The 18,161-nt window shown below is 51.8% G+C and overlaps 1 protein-coding gene across 2 annotated transcripts in view; it reads left to right on the top strand.

The window, feature by feature from the left end:
- Positions 1-18,161, top strand: part of TMEM71 (transmembrane protein 71) — an 86,024-nt gene that overhangs the window by 21,485 nt on the left and 46,378 nt on the right. For both annotated transcript variants that reach the window (XM_030219321.1, XM_030219312.1), the window contains exons 4-5: positions 314-508; positions 7,961-8,109. In XM_030219321.1, coding sequence (XP_030075181.1) covers positions 314-508; positions 7,961-8,109 — 344 coding nt within the window. The remainder of the gene's footprint in view (positions 1-313; positions 509-7,960; positions 8,110-18,161) is intronic.

Here is an 18,161-nt window from a genome sequence, read left to right as displayed (position 1 = left end):
GAGAGTGCTAAGAGAAGATGCTGAATATGGGGGAGATAGGGGGAGATGCTGAGCACTTGTAGGAGGCTAGAGAAAGGGAGATGATAACCTCCTTGGGGAAGAAGAGATGATGGACCCTTTTTGGGGGGAAGGAGAGGGAGATGCTGGACACCTGGGGGTAGGGAAGGAAAGGAAAGATGTTGGACAGGAGGAGAAAGGACCTTGAGCTGAACTTGGGAGAAGGGTGTGTGTGTGTGTATGTATATGTAAATATATATGTGTATATAAAGAGTTTAAAAAGAAATACAAGCTGGCCGATCTCTTTCTGATATAGTGACAGCTGTGGTTTACCTGGTGACACCACTTTGGAGCATTCATGTACGGGATCACCTTTGGCGTATCGTCGCAGTCCTCGGCTGCTGTCTAACGGCTACTATGTTCTGAATGAAGACAGTTTTCTGTTTGATGATCAAGGCAATATGACTCTGAATCCATGCCACAGTGTTTCTTACAAAGAAAATTTAGTCAGGTAAAAATTAAGACTTTATACTGAAAGCCTAATAGAAATGTATTTAATTCAAAGATCAATAAGGGCAAATTTTGTTTACATACAATGTCTGTTTGCTAAGCTTTGTTTCTTTCTTGCACTCTTCATATCTTATTATGCAGAAGGAACACATGGGAGTTGCAACTGTGTCATGAACATGGTAAGGACACTGCACTGCAGAAAGTAACCATGAATTTGAACAAACTGAAGTCATTGTAATCATGCCTCTGTTGACCCTGACCTTAACTCAGGAGTATTGGCTACCCCAAAAACTTTAATATGGGATTCAACAAATCATCCAACCCAAATATAAACCCAGGGTAACAATTACAGTGGGGGAAATAAGTATTTGATCCCTTGCTGATTTTGTAAGTTTGCCCACTGACAAAGACATGAGCAGCCCATAATTGAAGGGTAGGTTATTGGTAACAGTGAGAGATAGCACATCACAAATTAAATCCGGAAAATCACATTGTGGAAAGTATATGAATTTATTTGCATTCTGCAGAGGGAAATAAGTATTTGATCCCCCACCAACCAGTAAGAGATCTGGCCCCTACAGACCAGGTAGATGCTCCAAATCAACTCGTTACCTGCATGACAGACAGCTGTCGGCAATGGTCACCTGTATGAAAGACACCTGTCCACAGACTCAGTGAATCAGTCAGACTCTAACCTCTACAAAATGGCCAAGAGCAAGGAGCTGTCTAAGGATGTCAGGGACAAGATCATACACCTGCACAAGGCTGGAATGGGCTACAAAACCATCAGTAAGACGCTGGGCGAGAAGGAGACAACTGTTGGTGCCATAGTAAGAAAATGGAAGAAGTACAAAATGACTGTCAATCGACAAAGATCTGGGGCTCCACGCAAAATCTCACCTCGTGGGGTATCCTTGATCATGAGGAAGGTTAGAAATCAGCCTACAACTACAAGGGGGGAACTTGTCAATGATCTCAAGGCAGCTGGGACCACTGTCACCACGAAAACCATTGGTAACACATTACGACATAACGGATTGCAATCCTGCAGTGCCCGCAAGGTCCCCCTGCTCCGGAAGGCACATGTGACGGCCCGTCTGAAGTTTGCCAGTGAACACCTGGATGATGCCGAGAGTGATTGGGAGAAGGTGCTGTGGTCAGATGAGACAAAAATTGAGCTCTTTGGCATGAACTCAACTCGCCGTGTTTGGAGGAAGAGAAATGCTGCCTATGACCCAAAGAACACCGTCCCCACTGTCAAGCATGGAGGTGGAAATGTTATGTTTTGGGGGTGTTTCTCTGCTAAGGGCACAGGACTACTTCACCGCATCAATGGGAGAATGGATGGGGCCATGTACCGTACAATTCTGAGTGACAACCTCCTTCCCTCCGCCAGGGCCTTAAAAATGGGTCGTGGCTGGGTCTTCCAGCACGACAATGACCCAAAACATACAGCCAAGGCAACAAAGGAGTGGCTCAGGAAGAAGCACATTAGGGTCATGGAGTGGCCTAGCCAATCACCAGACCTTAATCCCATTGAAAACTTATGGAGGGAGCTGAAGCTGCGAGTTGCCAAGCGACAGCCCAGAACTCTTAATGATTTAGAGATGATCTGCAAAGAGGAGTGGACCAAAATTCCTCCTGACATGTGTGCAAACCTCATCATCAACTACAGAAGACGTCTGACCGCTGTGCTTGCCAACAAGGGTTTTGCCACCAAGTATTAGGTCTTGTTTGCCAGAGGGATTAAATACTTATTTCCCTCTGCAGAATGCAAATAAATTCATATACTTTCCACAATGTGATTTTCCGGATTTAATTTGTGATGTGCTATCTCTCACTGTTACCAATAACCTACCCTTCAATTATGGGCTGCTCATGTCTTTGTCAGTGGGCAAACTTACAAAATCAGCAAGGGATCAAATACTTATTTCCCCCACTGTACTTAAATGTGTAACTCAAATCCGTGGAAACCAAATATATACTATTAAAATTGTGCAGTGAATGTGCTCAAAACCCAATGTGACTGAAGTGAAATTCACAAATATAGTCACTGTTTCTTATCATTGCACTTCCTCATTCATTTAAGGCTAGAGTTTTAAAGAAGAAAACAAGATTTTAAAAACTGTTGCAAGTATTGTAGTTCAAAACAATTTATCTTCTTATATCTCAATCCACTGTGTTGCCCAGAGGAACAGATCTGCGTTGATAAGTCCGTGTCTATTCAGATCTTCTAATTTTTACCCCAACTCGGATCCAGGTTTCGCTTTACATAGAAATCTTCATCAGGGGCTACCTCTATAAAGATAAGAAATTTTTATTAGCAACTGCATATGAAAAATAAAAAATCAAATAACTAAAAAAAACCCCTCACAAGCTAACAATCTGAACCGTCACCACAAGGAGTAGAATCATTAGACCCAAGATGGTGTCTGGAGAGACCAACACATCCAACAGGCTTTATTTAAGTTTATCACATGACTAATATCCAGTCCACTTCCTTATTGAGACCTTGTGGCTGAACCGTCTTCCAATCATAAATAAACCGTTGCTCCTTTTGAATCAAAATTTGAGAAACATGACCGCCCCACTCAAACTCACTAATTGTAATATAACAAATTTCAGATCATACACAGTTGGGCTCATTTTCGAAAGAGAAGGGCCCCCATCTTTCGACACATATCGGGAGATAGGTGTCCTTCTCACAGGGTCGCCCAAATTGGCATAATCGAAAGCCGATTTTGGGCGCCCTCAACTGCTTTCTGTCGCGGGGACAACCAAAGTCCCTGGGGGTGTGTCGAAAGCGTAGCGAAGGCAGGACTGGGGCATGCTTAACACATGGGCGTCCTCGGCCAATAATGGAAAAAAGAAGGGTGTCCCTGACGAACCCTTGGCCGACTTTACTTGGTCCTTTTTTTTATGACCAAGCCACAAAAATGTGCCCTAAATGACCAGATGACCACCGGAGGGAATTGGGGATGACCTCCCTCTACTCCCCCAGTGGTCACTAACCCTCTCCCACCCTAAAAAAAATTTATATTTTTTCCAGTCTCTATGCTAGCCTCAAATATCATACCCAGCTCCATGACAGCAGTATGCAGGTCCCTGGAGCAGTTTTAGTGGGTACTGCAGTGCACTTCAGGCAGGTGGACCCAGGCCCAACCGCCCCTACCTGTTACACTTGTGGTGGTAAATGTGAGCCCTCCAAAACCCACCACAAACCCATTGTACCCACATCTAGGTGCCCCCTTCATCCCTAAGGGCTATGGTAGTGGTGTACAGTTGTGGTAGAGTGGGTTTTGGGGGTTTTTGAGGGGCTCAGCACACAAGGTAAGGGAGCCGGTTGGTGTCCTGGCATGTCAGGGGGACCAGTGCACTACGAGTGCCGGCTCCTCCCACGACCAAAGGGCTTGGATTTGGTCGTTTCTGAGATGGGCGTCCTCAGTTTCTATTACCGCCGAAAATCAGGGACGACCATCTCTAGGGATGACCATCTCTAAGGTCGACCTAAATGTGGAGATTTGGGCGTCCCCGACCGTATTATCGAAACAAAAGATGGCCGCCCATCTTGTTTAGATAATACAGGTTTCCCCGCCCCTTTGCGGGGACGTCCTGCGAGGGCGCCCTCAGGAAAACTTAGGCGCCCCGTTCGATTATGCCTCTCGGTGTGTCCCCAAATCATTCCAATGTTGTACCATAGGAGTATCAGTTTTTCCCAATCAGATATTACTGAGATGTTGCACTACTCTATACTTAATTTTTCTTCTTGTTTGCCCTATGTAATATTTTTGACATGGACATGCAACACAATACATCACCTGAGCAGTCTCACAGTCTATTCTAGTATTTAAATGATAAACATGCTCACTATTTGGTATAGGAACTTTGTCAATACACACATCTAATCACAATATGTGCAGTGTCCACAAGCATAGTGACGACATTCCTCCTGTGGTATGCATTGTACAGACTGTTGCATATGAGATGTTATTAATATATCTGCTATGTTTTTGTGTCTCCGATAAACAAATTGAAGTGGTTTATGTAAAACTGGAAAATATTGGAACAGGCTCCAATGTCTCTGTATAATTCTATGCACATCAAAACTTTTTTATAGAATAAGGTAAAACACATGTTATTTTAGCAGTATCATTTTCTAAACTAGCTTGCAATAACCATTGATGTTCCGTATACGATGCCCTCTTATAAGCCCTTTTGATAACCGAAACAGGTCCCGAAATTTTTTACTCATTAAACCAATTTTTCCTTGTCTGTGCTCACCTCGCCCTCTGGTGGCCAGAACCAGTGACTGCTATGGACTGTCTCATGTTCCAGATTTCAGCCCACTCCGGTCCGGATCTTCCGGGCTGCCAGACTAGCTTTTCTTGTTTGTGCCTGAACAGCACCCGTAGCTGCCTTGTGATTCCTGCAGTGAGCTTCAGCAGCTGATGGGCTTTATTAATCACCTGGAAACTACTGTGTTTGCCTTTGCATCATCTAAGGTCCCTGGTTTGTTGGTGCTTTGTTGCACTTCTGCCTAGTCTGGTTTCTTGTTTGAGGTTCTTGTCTGGTTCTAGTAGTCTGTGTGTAGTTTAGCTTAGGTTTGTTGCTTATTTCTTAGTCTTGTTTCTGGTCTGTATTTCTGGTCTAGTTTCTGTTTGTCTGTGTCTCTCTCTTATTGGCTGCGTGGCAGCTTTCAGTCCCGACTCTTGTCTGTCAGTATTTGTACCCTGTTTCAGTGGCTGCTTGGCAGCTTTCAGTTCCTATCCTGTAGCTTGTCCATTTTCTGCCTTGTGTAGTATTGTCTGTCCGTGAGTCCTAGCCCAGTTTCCTGCCTTGCTGCCCAGGTATATTCCCTTCCCCTCTGACCCTTAGTTCCTGTTCAGCCTAGTTGGTATCCAGTTCCTGCCCTGTCCGGTATGTCCTGCCAGCCGCCTGCACCCAGGGGCTCAACTCCTGGGGAAAGGAGGTCAAGTTCAGGTGAAGTCTAGCTGTTTCTGTCAGAGTTCTGCCTTGTCCCTAGTGTGGGGTGGTTTTGCCTGCCACTGCTGCTCCCCGGCAGTGGTCCAAGGGCTCACGAACCTAGTTTCTGCCTTGAAAACCTAACAAATTTGATATTTATAATCTGTTATAGAGGAACAAAGTCTGCTTAAACATAAAAATTGTCCCATAGGAATATTATCTCGTAGATGTCGTGGATGATAACTGCGATAATTCAGCAAAGAATTACAATCTGTTGGTTTTCTAAAGATTGTAGATCCAAACTATCCTTCAGAAAAGTGGACCATTATATCTAAGAAGTCTAGTGAGTGGGCATCAAAATGTGCTGTAAACTGAATATTTGGATAAGTATAATTAAGTGATGCAAGGTTCCACATTAGGAGTCACTACCCAGGAAAAGGATCTAGGTGTCATTGTTGATGATACGTTGAAACCCTCTGCTCAATGTGCAGTGGCGGGTAAGAAAGAATGTTAGGAATTATTAGGAAAGGAATGGAAAACAAAACTGAGAATGTTATAATGGCTTTGTATTGTGCCATGGTGTGACCACACCTCGAATACTATGTGCAGTTCTGGTCACTACATCTCAAAAAAGGGCACCCCGACATAATAGCCCGACAAAACAGCCTTGTAACAAAATAGTCCTTGACAAATCAACCCCTAACAAAATAGCACTTGACAAAATGGCCCCTCCCACAAAATAACCCTTGACAAAATAGCCCCTAGAAAAAAATAACACATCATAAAAAATGATGATAAACTACAAGTGAAATCTTCACTGATAAAGGCTCCTACCAGCATTGCATTGTATAAAGCATATATAAATAAACAAAATTCTATAGCTACCAACTGGTATTCATGTTCTGTTCTTTAAGGAAAGTATTCTTCCATCAACATGCTAATTAAAAAAAACAATATTGTAATCATTTTCATAGTCTTACCAACCTTATCCTGTTTGACAAGGTAAGATTATTAGGAAAAAATGCAGTGCCATATTCTCGGCAGCCTGATTGGGCCCTTTTGTCGGGGGGGGGGGGGGGGGTTAATTTGTCAAGGGCTAAATTGTGGTCAGGCCATTTTGACAGTGGCTGTTATGTCGGGGGCTATTATGTCGGCAGCTTTTTTGTTTGGAGATTTTTTGTCTGGGCTATTTTGACCGGGTACCTTAAAAATATAGTGGAATTAGAAAAGGCACAGAGAAGGGCAACAACAATGATAAAGAGGATGGGATGAGTTAGGAAAGGCTAAAGCAGCTAGGGTTCTTCAGCTTGGGGAAGAGATGGCTGAGGGGAGATGTCACGTCTGCAGGGGCGTATCTGCGTGGGGCCTCAGGGGCCTGGGCCCCCGCAGATTTTGCCCTGGACCCCCCTACCGCCATCAACCCTCCCCCGCTGCCGTTCTTACTTTTGCTGGCGGGGGACCCCAACCCCCGCCAGCCGAGGTCTGCTTCCACCTGCCGCTGCCTTCAAAACTTCTTCTTCAGCCGGCGGGGGACCCCAAACCCCCGCCAGCCGCCCCGCGCTGTTTAAAATTCATCTTCGGCCTCCGTGGCCGTGCTGCTGGGATAGGCGGCGCTGTTGAAATCCACTTCGGAGTCTGACGTCGTTGTACGTTGTACGTGCTGCGACGTCAGACTCCGAAGTGGATTTCAACAGCGCCGCCTATCCCAGCAGCACGGCCACGGAGGCCGAAGATGAATTTTAAACAGCGCGGGGCGGCTGGCGGGGGTTTGGGGTCCCCCGCCGGCTGAAGAAGAAGTTTTGAAGGCAGCGGCAGGTGGAAGCAGACCTCGGCTGGCGGGGGTTGGGGTCCCCCGCCAGCAAAAGTAAGAACGGCAGCGGGGGAGGGTTGGCGGCGGGAGGGGGGTGGAGAGACTAAGTTATTGGTGGCGGTGGGGGCTCGGCGGCGGCGGCGGGGGGGGCGGGGGGGGGGGCGCTAAAATGTGCCCCCTCCCTCTGGCTCTGGCCCCCCCTACCGCCGGAGTCCAGATACGCCCCTGCACGTCTGTGGTCGTGACCCCTCTCAGACTTACCTTATTTCTGGGGGTCAGCTTCTGAGCTGGCTTCTGTCTATCCTTTCTGAGTTAGTTCTCTCTCTGTGTGCTGGCTGCTTCCAGCATGGCTCTAATTGCTCCACTGTGCTGCACCTGAGTATGCTTCAGTATGCTTTCAGCTTGTGTTTTGGTTTGTGTTCCTCTTGCCCTCTGGTGGCCAGACCTGGTGGCTGCATTGGATTGTCTATGTGCTGTTTACCATTCCAGAATTTGGCCCAGTCCAGTCCGGATCTTCCGGCCTGCCAGACTTGCTTGTCTTGTTTGAGCCTACTCAGCACCCGTAGCCCACACCATTATGTTTAGGACTTCAGAGAAAAACAAAAAGATGCTGATAGTGCTGTTCTTGTGTGGAATTGCTGCTGAGTCCATCAAGGTATTTATTTCTTTTATTCATGCCAGGATTTTCAGGAAAAAGAAAAAAATACGACGCACTCTGGCTAATCTGCTAAGCCTCAAGCCCTCTCACCCTTGGCTCCAAAGTGAGGTCTTTGAATCTGCACCTCTACCTATGACCCAGACAGAAGACACTTATGTGGAAGCTGATTATGGTAAGGAGATAAAGGCACGCTCTGTTCAAACAGCAAAATAATTTATCATATGATATGATTCACTTATGAATTAATACAATGCTGAATGGCATGCAGACATCTTTCACTAGTTTATTTACAGAGGTCCTCAAGGATTAAACACTTTCCAGCTCTCAGAGAAAATGAAGGTATACAGACATCATATCTAAGGTGGGTTTTAGAAACTCACATATAAGCACAGAGCATAAGCGTAGCCATACTGGGTCAAACCAGTGGTCCATCTAGCCCAGTATCCTGTTTTCCAAACAGTGGCCAAGCCAGGTCACAAGTACCTTGCAGAAACCCAAATCGTGCCAACACTCCATACTACAAATCCCAGGGCAAGCAGTTGCTTCCCATGTCTGTCTCAATAGCAGACTAGGGACTTTTTCTCCAGGAATTTATCCAAACCTTTTTAAACCCATTTAAATCTTTTTTTAAACAGTGTTTTTTGGACAATTCTTATAGTCCACCAATAAAAGATCTCAAGGTCTGCCATGGCTCCAGCAAATACATATTTAAGGAATTTTCTGGCGTATCAGGTGCCACCATTGTCAGCACAGCTGCAAAGTATTCATTTAGGGGCTCTTTCATTGAGCTGAGGCGTAGTAACCTGTTCCGGGGCAGAGGGAGCAGGGAACCAGCTGAGCCAACAGGCGCAGGACTGCTCTCTGCACCCTCCAGCAGCCAAGAATGCACCTGGGGGGGGTGGCTTGATGTGCCGGGGAGGGGGGTGTCATTGCGCCGGGGCGGGGCTTGATGCACCGGGAAAGGGGGTGTCATTGCGCCGGGGGGGGGGGGTCATGCTGCACCCAGAAGGGACGGACGCCGCTGCACCCGGGGGGGGGGGGGGGTGCGCAGCGGCAATCCGCCCCAGGTGGCAGCCAACCTAGGATCGCCACTGAGGAAAGCAGCTTAGCTAGGGAAACAAACAAGCATACACTGGGAACAACCAGCACACAGAGACAGAGCAGAGACAGCACCCACAGGTGCAGGGAAGCAAGGTAATCAGTGTCCCGTCCCGGGCTCTTACCTGGCGGCCCGCAGGAGGGAGCGGTAACCAGGGGCGCCCACGGGATCCGGGACGGCGGGATGAGGCTGCCGACAGGGCCGGCGCTGCCGCTGGCTGCTCCGAGGCCGGCGATCCGAGGGAGCAAGCGCCGGCCTCGGAGAAGGAGATCCGCCGGCCAAGATGGCGGCGCCGGCGTCGTCGTCCTCCTCGTTGGAGCAGGACCAGCGAGGCAGCTCCGCCCACTTGCGCCGGATTGGCGCACCAACGGGGAGACTCCGCCCGCCAGACAGGGGCACCAATCCGGGCCCCCTCTGCCTGCCTGGGCGAAGAGGATTGGCTCCAGCTGTTACCAGAGGAAGGACGGGCGGGGGATTTAAACCCCGAGACGGAAGGGATCCAGCGCTTCCGTTTTGTTTGTCAGAAGCCGACACAGGGGTTGCGTCCTGCTAGCCCCCTTCAGAGACTGTGTCTTCCGCTAGCCGTCCTTGCTAGCCAACTCCAGAGACAGTGCTCCTCTTCAGCTAGCCGTCCTGCTAGCCCCCTTCAGAGACTGTGTCTTCCGCTAGCCGTCCTTGCTAGCCAACTCCAGAGACAGTGCTCCTCTTCAGCTAGCCGTCCTGCTAGCCCCCTTCCGAGACTGTGTCTTCCGCTAGCCGTCCTTGCTAGCCAACTCCAGAGACAGTGCTCCTCTTCAGCTAGCCGTCCTGCTAGCCCCCTTCAGAGACTGTGTCGTCCGCTAGCCGTCCTTGCTAGCCTACTCCAGAGACAGTGCTCCTCTTCAGCTAGCCGTCCTGCTAGCCCCCTTCCGAGACTGTGTCTTCCGCTAGCCGTCCTTGCTAGCCAACTCCAGAGACAGTGCTCCTCTTCAGCTAGCCGTCCTGCTAGCCCCCTTCAGAGACTGTGTCGTCCGCTAGCCGTCCTTGCTAGCCAACTCCAGAGACAGTGCTCCTCTTCAGCTAGCCGTCCTGCTAGCCCCCTTCCGAGACTGTGTCTTCCGCTAGCCGTCCTTGCTAGCCAACTCCAGAGACAGTGCTCCTCTTCAGCTAGCCGTCCTGCTAGCCCCCTTCAGAGACTGTGTCGTCCGCTAGCCGTCCTTGCTAGCCTACTCCAGAGACAGTGCTCCTCTTCAGCTAGCCATCCTGCTAGCCCCCTTCAGAGACTGTGTCGTCCGCTAGCCGTCCTTGCTAGCCTACTCCAGAGACAGTGCTCCTCTTCAGCTAGCCGTCCTGCTAGCCCCCTTCAGAGACTGTGTTTTCAGCTAGCCATTCGGCTAGCCATCTCCAGAGCCTGAATCTCCTCTCGGAGTCCTAGCCGCCTCTGCTAGTCCTCCCTTAAAGACTGCGTGCTTACTGTCAGCCAGGTCAGCCGTCACCCCGCGGTTCCAGCAGTCCTGCTGGCCGCCTGCAGCTGAGGGCTCAACCCTCGGTGAACGGCGGTCGCCGCAGGTGAAGATTCGGGGTGCTCGGCTGCCCTCTGGGGCCTTGTGGGGCCTCGGGGAACTTGAGGGCTCACCAACCAAGAAACAACAGGGACGCGACAGGAAACGGAAGCCATAAGCTCGCCAACGCAACCTGATCTACGGGACCTGGCCAAGGTACTCCAGCAGCAGCAGGAGCAGCTTAACGCCCTGTCTGGGGCGCTTCAGAACGTATGCTCGCAACTTTCCACGCTTCCGGTACAGAACCAGGCCGCTGCGGTCCAGGGGGCCGCAGCGGCTCCCCGTGTGGGAGGGTTCCGCATGGGACCTCGGTTCCCTGAACCAGCTCGATATGATGGGACCCCCGGAGGCTGTCGGGGGTTCCTCAACCAGTGTAACCTGGCCTTCCGGATGCAACCGGAGGCATTTGCTTCGGACCAAAGTAAGGTGGGCTACATTATGGGCCTCTGCGAAGGGAAGGCCCAGGCCTGGGTGGCCCCCCTAAACGAACAGCAAGACCCCATCTTGGATGATTATAGTGAATTTCAGCGTCGGAACTGCTGCGGATTTATCAGGGAGAAGGGACGGTGGCCGATTACGCCATCCGGTTTCGGACCTTAGCCACGGAGCTGCGTTGGAATCCGGAGTCCTTGATGGCCATCTTTATGGAAGGCTTACAAGAACGGATCAAGGACGAATTGGCTGGACGGGAGGTCCCAGGACAATTGGATGCCCTCATCTCGCTCTGTAATCGAGTAGACACCCGGTTCCAGGAGCGAGCCAGAGCCCGGGCGGAGCGGCAGAAGTGGGCGCGAGGGATGTCCCGGATGGGCAAAGGGCCATCCCCTCGCCAGGGGAACCGGGACTCCACGGAGCCCGGGGAAGAGCCGATGGTGATGGGCCGTCAACGGCTGGCTCCCTCCGACAGACAGAAAAGCCTGTCGAACGGACTGTGCCTCTATTGTGGTGAGGCTGGTCATTTCATCCGGACTTGTCCCGTCCGGCCGGGAAATGCTTCCCCCAAGGCACCCTGAGGGGAGGGTTCTTGGGGCACTCCGCTCCCCTACCGGACTCCTTGATAACCCTGCCAGTAATGTTACGGTGGCAAGAGGCCACGATCCAGACCCGGGCCCTGGTGGACTCGGGGTCCTGGGGCAACTTTATCGGACTCGAACTGCTGCAGCAAATGGGCTGGCCTACGCTCCTGCGGCGGCCGGCGCTGCGAATAACCTCCATCCAGGGAACTACCCTTCCCTAGCCGGTCACGGAGATCACCCCCGTGTTGGGATTACAGGTGGGGGAGGATCACCGGGAGGAGGTCCAATTCCTAGTGCTATCCCGGACCATCCACCCGGTGGTCCTGGGGCAGCCATGGCTACGGTGCCACAACCCTATTATCGACTGGCCCGGGGGAAGGATTCAAGCTTGGGGTAGTCCCTGTCAGCAGACCTGTTGTAAGGGCCGGGCTGGCAGCTGCCCTGCCTTAAATACGCTGCCCGGTGAGGGACGGGTAGAGCTGGGCTCGCTGCCTATGGATTATAGAGACTTTGCTGATGTGTTTAATCCCAAGGAAGCGGAGGTGCTACCGCCTCATCGGTCTTTTGACTGTGCCATTAATCTGAAGGCGGAAACCGTGCCCCCTCGGGGCCGACTGTACACTCTGTCCCGAGGAGAGTCCAAGGTAATGCAAGAATACATCCGGGAGAACCTGCGGAGAGGGTTCAACCGGCCCTCTACGTCTCCAGCGGGGGCGGGATTCTTTTTTGTTACCAAGAAGGATGGGTCCCTGAGGCCCTGTATTGACTATCGGGGATTAAATGCCATCACCGTGAAAGATCGTTTTCCTCTCCCGCTCATTCCCGAGCTCTTTGACAGGTTGCAAGGAGCGCAGATATTCACTAAATTGGATTTGCGGGGGGCCTACAACTTGGTTCGAATCCGGTCAGGGGACGAATGGAAAACGGCTTTTAACACCCACGAGGGACATTTTGAATATCGGGTGATGCCGTTCGGCCTATGTAATACCCCTGCGGTGTTTCAACGTCTTATTAACTACGTGCTAGAGGATTTGCTGAACTCCACGGTGATTGTATACCTGGATGACATTCTGGTTTACTCTAAGGACCCCGCGGAGCATACGGGCCACGTCTGCGCTGTGCTGTACCGGTTAAGACAAGCCCGTCTATTCGCTAAACTCAGTAAATGCGCTTTCCATCAGTGGTCATTACCCTTTTTAGGACATATTCTGCTACCCGGGGGCCTACAGATGGAGCCAGACAAACTCCGGGCAATTCGAGAGTGGCCACAACCGTTGGGATTGAAGGCACTGCAACGGTTCCTGGGGTTCGCAAATTACTATCGCCAGTTTATCCCTCAGTATTCCCAACTGACAGCACCACTGACGGCGCTCACCCAAAAGAACGCGAAGGTCCGGGATTGGCCGCCAGAGGCGCAAGCGGCTTTTCGTCAGGTAAAGGAGGCCTTCGAGTCAGCGTCCATCCTGCTGGCCCCCGATCCCGAGAAACCATTTATTGTAGAAGTGGACGCGTCCGCCTTGGGGGCCGGGGCGGTCCTCTCTCAAGTCAACCCCGGAGGCCGGCGTCAACCGTGCTCATTCTTCTCACGAAAATTCTCCCCAGCAGAACGGAATTATACGGTAGGGGATAGAGAACTCTTGGCCCTGAAATTAGCCCTGCAGGAATGGAGGCACCTGCTGGAGGGAGCGGAGCACCGATTTACGGTAATCACTGATCACAAGAACCTCCTATACCTCCAAGAGGCTCAGCGGTTAAACCCCCGACAGGCCCGATGGTCGTTATTCTTTGCCAGGTTTCACTTTCAGTTAGTATTCCGGGCGGCGTCTCAGAATACCCCAGCAGACTCGCTCTCCCGAGCATTTGAAGCTCCTGAAGAGACCAAGGAGGTCCATCCTATGTTAAATCCCGCATGTCTCAGTGCGGCTACAGGGGAAGTTGCGCCGACTAAGGAGTTCGTGTCGGCCGCCGACCGAAAAAGAATAATGCAATGGGGGCACTCATCTAGATGGGCCGGGCACTTCGGGTATCAAAAAACCCTCCGGTTCATCGCGAGACAGTACCAATGGCCGCAAATGAGGCGGGATGTTCTCCAATTTGTTACCTCGTGCCCTGTATGTGCACGGACCAAGCCATTAACAGGGCCCCCCGTGGGGGACCTGCAACCACTGCCCGTACCGACCATTCCCTGGACGGAGTTATCCATGGATTTCATCACCGACCTACCCCGCTCCCAGGGCCATACTGTGATTTGGGTTGTGGTAGACCGTTTCTCTAAAATGGCTCATTTTGTTCCATTATCGAGCCTTCCTTCGGCGGCCTCTCTAGCCCAGGCTTTCATTCAACACATTTTTCGGCTACATGGGCTGCCCAGTCGGATCGTCAGTGACCGGGGACCCCAATTTACCTCACGCTTCTGGAGAGCCTTGTGCACGGCTTTGGGAGTAGAGACTCATTTTTCATCCGCCTACCATCCCCAAACCAACGGCATGGTCGAGAGAATTAACCAAACATTGAAAGGATTCTTGCGGGCATTTGTCAACCAACGACAAGATAACTGGGCCTCTCTGCTTCCATGGGCCGAGTTTGCTTATAACCAGAGTGACCATTCATCCTCAGGACACTCCCCGTTCTTCTTGGTATACGGACGACATCCTCGGCTTCCAGGGCCGTTCCCTTCGACAGCGGTAACCCCTGTGGGGGACCAAACTCTGGCGGATCTGCAGAAGGTCTGGGGGATGGCTAGGGAGCAACTACAGAAGACCGTTGCCCAAGATAAGGTCTTTGCCGATCGCCACCGGCGACCCGCCCCAGTGCTCCAGCCGGGGCAGAAGGTATGGTTAAGCACTAAGTACCTGAGGCTCCGGGTGCCCTCCCGGAAACTGGGACCTCGGTATGCTGGACCTTTTGCTATCCAAGAACGAATTGGACCAGTCACGTACCGGTTGCGGTTACCAAGGACCCTGCGAGTGCACAACGCCTTTCATATCTCCCTATTGAAGAGATTTCGGGGGTCCAAGTGGCACCCTCACCCATCCGAAGAGGAAGCTCTCGAGGTTACTCCTGATCCGGAGTATGAAGTAGAAGAGGTCCTCGACTCTAAAAGGCGGCGGGGAAGGCTGTATTATTTGTTATCATGGAAATATTTCGGTCCCGAAGACAACTCCTGGGAACCCGCTGCTAATGTACATGCTCCAGAGTTGGTTAAAGCCTTCCACGCCCGATATCCGTCCAAACCCGGGCCCCGGGAGAAGGGGGCATCCGGGGAGGATACTGTCCCGTCCCGGGCTCTTACCTGGCGGCCCGCAGGAGGGAGCGGTAACCAGGGGTGCCCACGGGATCCGGGACGGCGGGATGAGGCTGCCGACAGGGCCGGCGCTGCCGCTGGCTGCTCCGAGGCCGGCGATCCGAGGGAGCAAGCGCCGGCCTCGGAGAAGGAGATCCGCCGGCCAAGATGGCGGCGCCGGCGTCGTCGTCCTCCTCGTTGGAGCAGGACCAGCGAGGCAGCTCCGCCCACTTGCACCGGATTGGCGCACCAACGGGGAGACTCCGCCCGCCAGACAGGGGCACCAATCCGGGCCCCCTCTGCCTGCCTGGGCGAAGAGGATTGGCTCCAGCTGTTACCAGAGGAAGGACGGGCGGGGGATTTAAACCCCGAGACGGAAGGGATCCAGCGCTTCCGTTTTGTTTGTCAGAAGCCGACACAGGGGTTGCGTCCTGCTAGCCCCCTTCAGAGACTGTGTCTTCCGCTAGCCGTCCTTGCTAGCCAACTCCAGAGACAGTGCTCCTCTTCAGCTAGCCGTCCTGCTAGCCCCCTTCAGAGACTGTGTCGTCCGCTAGCCATCCTTGCTAGCCTACTCCAGAGACAGTGCTCCTCTTCAGCTAGCCGTCCTGCTAGCCCCCTTCCGAGACTGTGTCTTCCGCTAGCCGTCCTTGCTAGCCAACTCCAGAGACAGTGCTCCTCTTCAGCTAGCCGTCCTGCTAGCCCCCTTCAGAGACTGTGTCGTCCGCTAGCCGTCCTTGCTAGCCTACTCCAGAGACAGTGCTCCTCTTCAGCTAGCCGTCCTGCTAGCCCCCTTCCGAGACTGTGTCTTCCGCTAGCCGTCCTTGCTAGCCAACTCCAGAGACAGTGCTCCTCTTCAGCTAGCCGTCCTGCTAGCCCCCTTCAGAGACTGTGTCGTCCGCTAGCCGTCCTTGCTAGCCTACTCCAGAGACAGTGCTCCTCTTCAGCTAGCCGTCCTGCTAGCCCCCTTCCGAGACTGTGTCTTCCGCTAGCCGTCCTGCTAGCCCCCTTCAGAGACTGTGTTTTCAGCTAGCCATTCGGCTAGCCATCTCCAGAGCCTGAATCTCCTCTCGGAGTCCTAGCCGCCTCTGCTAGTCCTCCCTTAAAGACTGCGTGCTTACTGTCAGCCAGGTCAGCCGTCACCCCGCGGTTCCAGCAGTCCTGCTGGCCGCCTGCAGCTGAGGGCTCAACCCTCGGTGAACGGCGGTCGCCGCGGGTGAAGATTCGGGGTGCTCGGCTGCCCTCTGGGGCCTTGTGGGGCCTCGGGGAACTTGAGGGCTCACCAACCAAGAAACAACAGGGACGCGACAATCAGTGAGAGCAGCTTAGCTAGGGAAACAAACAAGCATACGCTGGGAACAACCAGCACACAGAGAAACTACGAGCAATGAGAGGAGTAAACAACCCCCAAGACAGTACGGTGTGCTACTAGCACAGACAGAGAAAGAGTAACAGGCTTCAGATGACCGGGATCAAACGCTAAAGCATAGACTGAAGGGAGAGATAAGAATAAATAGATCTGACCTCTGACATCTGCTGCCTCAGATGGCAGCTCAATCCCTAACAGGCCAATCAGAAGTGAGTCCCAGTCATTCCCCTTCCTGTCTTAGCAGAATCATAACATCCATCCAGCATCTGCCCTCCTCCTCTCTCCTTACATCCATGGTTCACTCTCCTTCTCAGCCCCCTTTCTATCTAGCCTCTGCCCTCCTTTTCTGCCCCTTCCATCCAGTGTCTGCCCTCCTTTTCTCCCCCTTCTATCCAGGGTGCGTCTTCATTCTATTCCCCCTTCCATACAGCCTCTGCCTTCCTCCTTTCTCCTCTTTACATCTATGATCTGCTCTCCTTCTCTCCCCTTCAATCCAGCCTCTGTCCACCTTCTCTGCCCCCCTTTCCATCCAGCCTCTGCCCTGTCTCTCTCCCCCACCTCTCTCATCCAGCCACCATTCCATCTCTGTTCCCCCAAATCTAGCATATGCCTCCTCTATTCCCCCTCCTACCCTGACACCCCTGCTGCTGCTGCTACTTCTCTAGAGCAGCAGCAGTGGCAAAGGAAGCTAAACTCTCTATGGAGCCGGACTTTCCATTGGTATGGCTGCCGGTCTCACCCCCTTGATGTTAGTTCCTGTTCCAGGGCCAGCGCCAATACAGAGTCATCAATCCAGCCCTGTGGTGAGTGTACATTATTTTGTTGCCGCTGCTGCTATAGAGAAGTAGTAGCAGCAGCTTGGTTGACAGCGGGAGGGAGTGAGGTGTTGGGAAGTCCTGAATCGGGACTCCCAATTTTTTGTGAAAACAAATCGATTTGAAATGATTCACCCAAAATGAATTGGCAAATTGATTCGAATTGTGAATTGGACAGCACTACTGACCAGTGAGCTACCCACACCACATCTGGAGTAAATTGGAGCATACCCTCTAACAGTGACCTGTTCCTTATCAGGGCCATTGAGAGGGAGGGGCAAGATTCCCCCGGGCCCAGCCTCCAAGGGGGGGGGGGGGGCAGCACTGGCAATAGAAAAAACACTTTCTTTGGGCTTCTGATGCCAGGTCCAGGCAGAAGGCTGGATTGATCTCCAACTCCTGTGTGCTGGGTTATTAAGTTATCATATTAACTCTTCTCTGCCGGCCACATTCCGCCTCCTATGTGAAGTGCTTCCTATTTCCACATGGGAGGAAGAAGGACCTGTGTCCAAGAGAGCACAGTCAACACGATAATCCGGTACACAGGAGCAGGAAACAGACCAAGTGAGCAGTAAGGTACTGCCAGGTGGGGGACAGGGGGGCTGGTGTCCTACAAGAGGGTGGGGTCCCAGGAGGGCCCAGGGGGCCACCCTCAAGATTGTTTGCCCTGGGCCCAGCTTTGTCTCTCGATGACTCTGTTCCACGTACCTTATTCAGTTGTACATATGGGGGGAATTCTATAAATGGTACCTAAAGTTAGGTGCCAAAAAACTGGGCACTAAGCTAGCATTCTATAATGGCAGAGTTGCATGTAGGTAGCATGTACACATGTATAGCCTACCATGGGATGCCTCAGTGAGCCCCACAGTACGCCATTTTAAGCTGCAGTAAGCATGCATTAGTGCTTACTGCAGCTTGGTAAAAGGGCCCGTTAGACAGCCAAACCCCTATCTTATTCATACAATCCAAAAGTATCTCTTGTTTTAAATTCCTATCCCCTGATATAGGTAATGGAAGTGTTCAGAAATCCAGGATCCCAACTTTTTTCCAAATAACCCAAAAGCAAATGTACTATTATTAAAAACTAGTAAAAAAAGGCCCGTT

Source organism: Microcaecilia unicolor, chromosome 1 (genome assembly GCF_901765095.1).
Source record: "Microcaecilia unicolor chromosome 1, aMicUni1.1, whole genome shotgun sequence".
In the NCBI taxonomy this organism is placed as follows: domain Eukaryota; kingdom Metazoa; phylum Chordata; class Amphibia; order Gymnophiona; family Siphonopidae; genus Microcaecilia; species Microcaecilia unicolor.
This window is presented reverse-complemented; position numbering and strand designations above follow the sequence as displayed.